Source organism: Rhizophagus irregularis, chromosome 17 (assembly GCF_026210795.1).
Source record: "Rhizophagus irregularis chromosome 17, complete sequence".
NCBI classification, from domain to species: domain Eukaryota; kingdom Fungi; phylum Glomeromycota; class Glomeromycetes; order Glomerales; family Glomeraceae; genus Rhizophagus; species Rhizophagus irregularis.
In genome coordinates, this window is record NC_089445.1 from 2,716,793 (window position 1) to 2,726,832 (window position 10,040).

Here is a 10,040-nt window from a genome sequence, read left to right on the forward strand (position 1 = left end):
AAAAACTAGCATTAATGATGTTGTCATTCAACTTTAAGGAAGATAAAAAAAAGTCACGTGTTTCATTCTGGAAAAAAATCACTTTGAACCGAGGTTGACCAATCATTTAATTTTAACCAGGAGAAGAGAGTGGTAGAAATTTCTATTTTCGAAGAAACCGAGAATGAGAATACAACAGAAACTGAGGAGATAATTGATGAAAGAGAAATGGATATATATTTATGGAAAGACAGAGACGGGACATGAAATAAAAAGAAAAAATTTATTTAGAAAGAAATCATAAGAAAGGTTACCCGAGGGAATTCATGAAGGGATGTCGTAAAATTATAAGAAATTCAAAGAAATTGAAAGTAGAAAATTGGAATTCATATCGACAATTCGAAAATTGATAAATAGTTTAAGAATATTATGATTAACTGAATTTGGAAGGGGGGAGTTATTAAGTTTATATTTACCAAACAAAAAAGTCAATCAGTCGATGTATACAGTAAACTATCTAAAGAAGCAAGAGTGTCATTATCGCTATCAGGTAAAAAGGAATTTGATTGTCGGGCTTGTTCCCGCTTGTTTAATCGAGAAATGATTAATTTTATATAAGCCTTCTTTTTAAGATGTAAGTGTGTCAATGTAATTATTATCGCTATCAGGTAAAAAAGGAATTTGATTGCCTTTGATTATTGCTTCCAGTTAGGCTTGGTTAATCGATAAATGATTAATTTTATATAAGCTTTCTTTTTGTCTGAATGAATTAAGTGTGTCAATGTAATTATTATCGCTATCAGGTAAAAAAGGAATTTAATTGCCTTTGATTATTGCTTCCTGTTGGGCTTGGTTAATCGATAAATGATTAATTTTATATAAGATTTCATTTTGTCTTAATGAATTAAGTGTGTCAATGTAATTATTATCGCTATCAGGTAAAAAGGAATTTGATTGCCTTTGATTATTGCTTCCTGCTGGACATAAAACTAACGAAATCCTTGGCCTTTTTTCTTACAAGGTACCTTACCACCTGGAACTTTACCTGGTCCAGCAGGTGGAGTAGCACCACCACCCGGTGGAGCAGCATCTGGAGGACCACCTGGAGCACCACCCGGTGGAGCAGCATCTGGAGGATCACCTGGAGCACCACCTGGTGGAGCAGCATCTGGAGCAGCATCTGGAGCAGCACCTGGAGCACCACCTTGAGATTACCATGCATATTTATAAAGATCTAGGAGGTTCGGTATAAGCCGAACGACGCATCCATTATCAGATGAAACTATTACACCCCAAAATAACAACTACTTAACAAGTACTTAAAGGTTCTATATACGCTTCCGCACCCCTCTCCATTCCATGACTCTATTTCATAATCCAAATATGAATATAGGCCTTTCTTCGTCATATTACAATAATATATGAAGTGTAGGATACATATTCCATCCGTAATTCTTGGTTAAAAATTAACGCAGCTGATAAAAATTCAAGTTAGCTTTTTATAAATCTCAATTTTTTTCACTTTAAAAATTAAGAATTTTGAAATAACACTAGAAAAAATAACGATTTTTTTTGAAAATAAGATTTTTTATTTTTAATTTTTTTTCTTCCTTCAAGAATTTTCATCATCTAGAATTTTCACCCAATGAATGAGAATATAATGATACTTGAAGGGATAATACTTCAACTACCATCCCCTTTATATTTAAAAAAAAAAGAAAAATTATTGTGATAAAAAAAGGTAAGAATATTTTTTATATATGTAATTATAATGCCAAATGTAGCTTATAAATGTTAATGATAATTTAGTTAATATACATTTTATACAAATCAAAAAAAAATAAAATAAATAAATAAAATATTAATAAATAAAAAAATAATTTAATCTAAACATTCTAACATTTTTATCTATTCTTTCTCGTTTTACGAAACTCTTCCATTACCTTTCATCATTATCACTACTACTACCGTTACTACCGTTACTACCATTTAAACTTTCACTTTTAACACTATCACGAGAATTCCTGGATAGATTATCGCTTTTAATGCTATCATGTGAATTCCTAGAATTTATACTATGATTCCTTTCAATATTAGATTTAAAATATCTGTCATCCAAAACTTCTTCAATGGTAGGTCTCCCATTTGGCTTCTTATTAACACATTTTAATATCAAATCAGCGGCCCTATCATCTTCAATGTCTTTCCTAATTTTATATTCAAATCCTTTCTCCAATGAAAAACTTTCTTCCAGATCTTCCAATGTATTATATAAAGCTTTATTATTATTATAAAGAAAATATAATATACAACCCAAACTAAAAATATCTTGGTTTAAATGAGCGGGAACCTCTATTACATTATTTGAATCCTTTTCATCATCATCACAACATAATAATAATTCGGGACATGTATATCCCAAGGTAAATTGTGTAAATTGTGTAAATTGTGATTGTGGATAAGCTTGATGAGAATAATGTGTACCAGAAGAATATTGTTGATGGTGATCATATGATTGCATCGATTGCGTATCATCAGATGGTACGGGTGGAAATACTTGAATTATATCTCCAAATTGCCGTGATGTTTCAAAATCACATATTTTGATTTTGTGATTATCTTTTCCTTCTTTACAAATAATATTCGTAGGGTTCAAGTCGAGATGCTAATAATGGTTAAACAAAATAATTAAATTATAATAAATATAATGATTAATAACATACACGCATATGATATATATTCTATTACTTACCACAACATCATTGCTATGAATCCAATTTACGGCAGTACAAATATTTTTAAAAACTTGCTTGATTTTTCCCACATTAAATTTACGAGCTTCCAATTGTAAAGCTCTACCGTAATATTCAGTGATAGAATAAAATTCTCCTGTACTCGGATCTGATTCCATATCAACCCATTTAACTATATGTCGAGAACTAAGATCCTTCAAATAAGCAGTTTCAGACTCATATGATAATTGTGAGCTGAACTCCTTGATTATGACATCTTGCTTGGTAAATATATGATGACCTTTGTATAGCTTATTTTGTGGATATAGAGGAACTTCTTCTCTTCTTCCACGCATATTACTCAGACGCAATGGATTAACTATTACAAAACGTTGACAAATAATTCTGGGTGAAGATACACTATTGGACTGTTTTGGATATGGAGGTGGAGGTGGTGAGATTCGATGATGTTTACTTGATGAATTCATATCAGGATTAGGATTCTTATATTGAGGGGGAATATTTGATTCATTGAAATTATTGAAATTTGGGTTAGAAATATCACGTGCATCATTTTCATAATGATGTACATTGATCATACGTTCAGATGAGGGTGGAGAATTATTAACACGAATATGTTCTGAATCAGTTTCTTCTTCAACAGTGGCTTGTCGTCTAGGATGCTTAGGAGGTACAGGAATTGAATTCGCCATATTATTATTATTAATAATATTTCTTAATTGTGAACTATCTGCAGGTCTGGGTTTAACAATTTGTCTAGTATTAGCGATATTCTGAATTTGTTGGGGTATATTAGTAGAATCACCAATGCCATTAGGTATCGGGGGTAATTGAGGTGATATATGAGGCGATCTAGGAATATAATGAACTTTTTGTGCGACGGCAATCGTATAATTTTGTTCAGGGTTTATGCTTTGTTCAGGAATAACACTTGAACGTCCCATCGTTCCAATCGTATTTATTGATCCTGGAGTATAACTTATCGTATGTGCACGCGCAAGAGTGGTAGTGGTAGTAATATTATTATTGAAATTATTATTGACAGGTGCACTGCGTATTTCTTCATTGATGATTTGATTAGTGTCGACAAAAGGTGATTCCTGTCTTCCTTCATCTGGATAGAATAAAGTTTTTGAAGTAACAATTTTGTGACAGGATATTGTAAATTCAATCCTTGCAGAATCATATTCATTATCGTGTAAAGAAAACTCTCCAGCTTTAAAGGGACCATTCATCAAATTTTTCCAAATATGTTCGTGAATCCCATTCGGACCTAAACAAATTCTTGTTGAAGCACGTTCATGTTCGGTATATCGACATTGAATTATTAAATCCAAATTAGGATTTGTAAATACTGTAAGAGCTATCGGATATCTCCATTCCTTCATTGTCGTATTCCAATAACCTTCAGTAGAATGAGACTCATCTCTTAATTTTACTTCTAATGTACCCCTTCTTCCAGCTAGATTTTTAAATTTAACATTATTAATTAACAACAACCCAACTTTCTTTTTGTGATCGTTATTTGTACGATCGCTAACCATTTCCATCATACTCCTTGGAGGATCCTTTGATAACAATTGAACATGGAAAAATACTTCTCCAATCTTTTCTTCACCTTGTTTTAATAAATCTAAAGAAACCCTGTTTTCTTCTATTTTAAATTTTTGAACATTTTTAAAATTTTCAGTTGCTTCACCTAATCTTCCATCAGGACCGCTAATAGCAGTATTGTAAACACTAACAGAAAATTCTGGCGATACATCCGATAATAATTCAAAATAAATTTGTTCATTCCAATTTGCTCTCTTCTTAGTTTTATCGTTATTCAATACGCTAAAAAAAAAAAGAATGAAAATGTAAATAGTCAGATAAAATATTAATACGGAAATTAACAACGAAAGAACTAGGACTTTTTTTTACATACATTTCAGACTTTGTTGTAAATTTTTGTTTTTTATTATAAGAAAATACCAGTTGAACTTTGGTTTTACCAAATAACTTCTTACCAATCTGTTCAGGGTTTAAATAACTTTTTAAGAAAAAAGAAATTTCATAAAAAAGTTTAGTGAGAATTTCTTTTCTTTTTCAACATTACGTATTTAGTTTAGTTTGAAAAAAATTATTACCATCGAATTTTTGAAAATACTACACCACCAAGAACCGAAGAAGGATTAACGATCGATGACGACATCGTATTTGTTCTTGTAGAATTTTCCCTAAGTATACCTTGGTGGTTCGTTCGTTCAGTATTCATTTTTTTTTATTTTTGACTTTGTTCAAGAATATTTAATATTTATATTTAGAAACCGGTTTTATTATTACACATGTATATATATATGTATATATATATATATACATATAAAGTAAATGTAATGTATCGTGTAAAATCGATATAAAAATTTTTTTTTGCAGAAATAAAAAAAAAATAATTTTTTTTCGTGACCGTTATTATTTAATTTTTTTGGTGGTGAGTGTTACCAAGTTTAAATATGTATAAAAAAGAAGCAAATTAAAACCTGAAATGAGAAGATTCTATAAGTGCACATGATCAACTATTATTTGGTAGGTAATACGACACATAAAAAAAAATTTTTTTTTTATTAAAAAAAAAACAAAAATGTTGAAAGAAAAAGCATACTACGATAATCGTTAGAATTCCATTACATTTTTACTTTTATGTAAATTAGATGAAACAAAATAAATATGTGAAACTTGTTACAATGCAGTTTTTAATATTTCATGGGCGGTAAATAGTATGCAATATGCAAACTATTACACAATTTTTTTTTTTTGCATTAGCTCAATTCAATAATTACAAAGCCCAAAATTACGGCAACCACTATATTTTATCCGAATTTGGTCGAATCATTTAATGTAAAAAAAGACAATATTGGCGTTATTGTAATTGGTGGCTCGGATTTTTTTTTTTTATTATTGAGTGTTTACAAATAATCGGTTAATAATCAAAAAAAAAGGACTATTTGATTTAGTACTTAATAGAAATTATAATAAAAAATCATTCTTAAACTCAAAATATATTTATTCATGTATATAATAATAACAATATTGCAACTCCGAAACTATCATTATTAAGAGGATACTCAATAATTGGTGTCTGGCTGAAAATATTCCTAACGGTTATTATTGTTATTGAGGTTTTGGCTTCAATCTTTGTATCACAAAAATCCTGTTTAATGTTTGAAATTGAAATTTAAAAAATAAATTTCTTTGAAAAATTTGAGAAACCAATTAAAAGTCAGATGTTTATTATATTTGATTTCCTGATGATCATCTCGACTGGGTAAGTCCAATCTCAGCATAGCATTGAATGAATTTATTTAATTCATACGAGATCCCTGCATAATAATCATATGATTATGAAACAATGATTTTACATTAAGTAAAACTGTCCTATTATTTTCTTTTTTAAAGAAATTAAGTCTTTTTTCTGTTAGAGATATTTGAAGATTATCCTATTTACCATATGCAGAGTAAATGAAATTAGGAATTTGATAGTTATAAATATTAAAAAATAATTTCATTCAGATCTACATTACAGTTATATAAAATATACTACAGAAGTTAAAGTTTTTGTACAAAGTTCGAAGTTATTTTATTATATCTGCGTTATCTGTGTGTATATCCTTAGCCAATCATACTTATCCGATCATATTAATTAGAATTTAACTTAAAAATGTAACGAAGAACTAATTTAAAAAGCTTATATAATGCCAATTGTACCTTATTCAAAATTTCCTAGTTTCTTTGCTCATAATCCCACAAATTTACAACAATGCTAAACGCTAATGGTATTATTGAAAGACATTGATTGAGAATATTTGGTATAACTATAATAATAGCTAAAAATAAAGTTAGATTCAAAACTTTAAATCCATCAATAAGATGTAAATTTAAAAAATTTAAACTAGCATAAATGAAGGAAATAATAAAGATGAAACGACAAAATTGTTCTTTATATAACAAACAAACACTTGACAACATTCCTCTTATAATTGTATAATTTGGGTTAGATTTAGAAATTTAGAAAAATTAGAAACAGCAGATCACATGACACGAATATTCAATAATATATTATTGCCTAGTTGCACCAAAGTGATCTACAATTTCCCTAATTCCTTATTAAATTAAATTAAAAAAAATTTCATACTCATCGTATAATTAGAGATTTTAATTAACATACCAAATTTATCGAACATGATGTTTAATTTGGAAACGACATTCATGGAAACAATCCATTCATTAAAATAAACGAAGCACCACAATTCAAAATTCTTTTTCTACGTACCTCGGACTCTCGGTAGAATAATATAGATTTTCTCTTCATTCAATAAATCAAAAAAAAAAATTTGATTGTGAGAATGTGAATAATAATTTTTAATTTGCTATCTTACGACTACAAACTTTCCTAAAATCAAACAAAATTAATTGTAAGATCAAATAAATTATAAAATTTAAGTATTATAAAGGAAATTATTTGAAAGTGGTTTGGATTATATGACATATAATCGTTAGAATATCTTAACTTAAAAAGGTCTTTTTTGCGATTCGGATTTATATTGAAGTCCGAATTTAGTAAGACGTTATATTTATTTCTTTTCTTTGAAGATTTTCGGATGAATCATTGCAAATTAATTCACCTATCATACCTTTTCTTAATGTAGTGTGTGTATCCATGGATAATATGTATCCCTGATATAAATTGAAGTCGGATACAAATAATTCATGCCGTGCTATCTACGATAATTAATTAATATTATATTACGAATCAAATGTATTTCAAATAACAAATCATATGTAACGTTCGTACAAAATTTCGATATTTCAAATTTTTCACTTTTTTCTCAAATAAAAATTTATTACATCTTCTTTAAAAATTTAAATGAATGAAATTTTACCGTAAAATAAATGGAAATAACATAAACGTCAATATGTCCTTTTTTTATTAAGATATTCCGATTATCCGTACAAATGTTTAAGTAATATCCGAGAGCCGTCATCCATACGGATACACGAAATAAACATATTTAAAGTTAGTGCAGTTGTTGCTATAGTGGGTAATAGCTTTAAGAGTATTATATTTTATATATTTTTATTCTATGCAGGCCAAAAGTTTAATTAGTTTCTAGTTTAAATTATTTTTTATTTAATATTATAAATAATTATAATGGGCCGTTTTATTATGATTAATATTTATTGGAAAGATTTAAAAGATTATTAAACTGGGTAATCAATCTTATTAGTAAATTCTCGAAATTCTTTTTCAATTAAAAATTTTTAAAAGTTATAATCCAAAGTATGTCGATTTTGAAATCGAACAAAAATTTTGTTTACAATTATACTTTTTTACTTTAATAAAATTAGCCCATGGAACATTGAGCAGGTTTTCAAAATTATGGTACTTTCTAAATTAATGAACATCATGCGCGGGAACTGGGAAGTGGTCATTATTACTTATTAATGTATTCAAATAAAGAGAATAGATAAAACTTTAGATTTTATTAAACGAAGACGAATTCCAGTTGGTTTTTGTGGTAATCGATCTTTTTTCTGATAATTTAAATCATTTATAATCTATCCTATTATTTGTGATAACCTATAAAAATCATGTGCTAAAACAGCTCATTATTGTTGATCGTTTCCAAAAAGCTGTTCCTTAGTGAAACTAAGTTAATTTGCAATCAGAAAAAGAAACAGTGAAAATGTCTAGGATTTTAAACTTGTAATTTCTTCCTTCCCTTCGGGCTTCGCTTCCTTCGGTCGTCGGATAGAAAGAGAGCTAGGATAGAGGGGTATCGTTCGAAAAAATAATCATGTATAATAATAGCATAGTCTTCATGTATCGCGGGCTATGTCCCGAATATTTGTATTTATTTTTCATGTATAAATAAAAAAAAAATTGAATTTTTCGGGTATATATGATAAGCGAAAAAATATATAGTCATGGAACCGCCATTCCAAGGCTATAAACAAATTCATCTGTATCTAATAACATTTTAATAAAACATTCGTGCTAGAGCTAGTATATGTCCTGGCCCTAAAACATTCGTCTTGGTGAATGCATCGTATAATGCGTTCGGTTTATATTTTAAAAGCACTAAATCCGGATGATGGAGGAATTTCATGAGCGTGTCATTCATCTCTTCTTGCTCCCAAGTTATTCCTATTAACGTAGTCAAGTTATCAATGGAATAGTTCATTTGGATTAGATTCTGGAGTGAAGATCGTTTATTTTTTTCTAGAGTAAATAGACTCACTCCTCCCATAACAGCAGATTCTACACTAATAGGAATCTTTTTACGAATATCTGATCTATTAGCTAGGATAGATAAAGGTGGAATTAGAGCCGGATAGTAGAAGTCAGCTAAGGGATCTAATTCGAATTCACAGACGTATGCGTTCCCAATATCTTCTAAATAATCCGAAAGTCTACGAATCAACTTCTGGAATAACTTAGGTCGATCCATCGGCCGGTTATGTAGCACGAGGCAACTGTGTAACATATCAACCACTCAAAATATTTTTTCTTCATAACATTTTCGCCTTGTTTTGTTTATATCGGATATAATCTACCATACTACCATGACTGAAAGTGCTAATCTGATGCCATTCGTCTGTAAGTGGTTATATTCTCATTCAAAACCACAACATTTCGAAACCCAGGAGAAACTTAGAAAGCACATCGACGAACACGACATCAATTCTTGCAACAGAGCATCTATAGGAGATCCAATTTATATATGTCCGTGGGAAGGTTGCAATAAGCATCAAAGTAGTATTACTAAATTAGAAGGTATAGAAAAATATGTCAAGTACTTTTGACTTTACTAGTTCCGCTGATGTGTTATATTTGCAGAACATTTACATAGACACTCTCGTCAAAGACCATTCAAGGTAATTTCAAACAAATATCTACCTTATAATAGTGTTATTAATTGGCGTGGTTTGTTTCGCGATAAGAGTTGCTGCGATGTTATACCAATAGTTTATTTGCGCTGTTTAACAACACTACCTGATACTTTTTTTGTGTGACTTTTTTATATTAGTGTCCAATTTGCACTGGCTCGCGATTTTGTTCTCTTGATGCGCTAAACCGACATTTGATTATCAACCATAATGATAGTGTAGTGGACTCTGACACCGATAATGATACATTATGTGATGAAAATGAAAAATTGAATTTAGGTAGGTTGCTACAATTATCTGTATTGTATTAAATAGCTTTTTGGATTGTTATTATATTATGATGAATTATATTTCCACTTGTCCTTCTGAAGACACATGTTC

General features: G+C 29.3%; 3 protein-coding genes across 3 annotated transcripts; all 3 read right to left on the reverse strand.

Moving 5' to 3' along the window:
• Positions 1-968: 968 nt before the first annotated feature.
• Positions 969-1,340, reverse strand: OCT59_009318 (uncharacterized protein; the record flags this gene model as incomplete). The annotated part of the gene is made up of 2 exons (XM_066133459.1): positions 969-1,183; positions 1,316-1,340. The coding sequence occupies 2 exons, from the start codon at positions 1,338-1,340 to the stop codon at positions 969-971; spliced, it is 240 nt and encodes a 79-aa protein (XP_065999896.1).
• A 199-nt stretch (positions 1,341-1,539) lies between these two features.
• OCT59_009319 (uncharacterized protein) lies at positions 1,540-4,989 on the reverse strand (the record flags this gene model as incomplete). Its single annotated transcript, XM_025319496.2, has 4 exons — positions 1,540-2,644; positions 2,732-4,568; positions 4,660-4,764; positions 4,862-4,989. 4 exons carry the CDS (start codon positions 4,987-4,989, stop codon positions 1,919-1,921), a joined length of 2,796 nt encoding a protein of 931 aa, XP_025173683.1. The 3' UTR covers positions 1,540-1,918.
• A 3,760-nt stretch (positions 4,990-8,749) lies between these two features.
• On the reverse strand, positions 8,750-9,256 carry OCT59_009320 (uncharacterized protein; the record flags this gene model as incomplete). The annotated part of the gene is made up of 1 exon (XM_066133460.1): positions 8,750-9,256. One exon carries the CDS (start codon positions 9,254-9,256, stop codon positions 8,750-8,752), a length of 507 nt encoding a protein of 168 aa, XP_065999897.1.
• Positions 9,257-10,040: the final 784 nt, after the last annotated feature.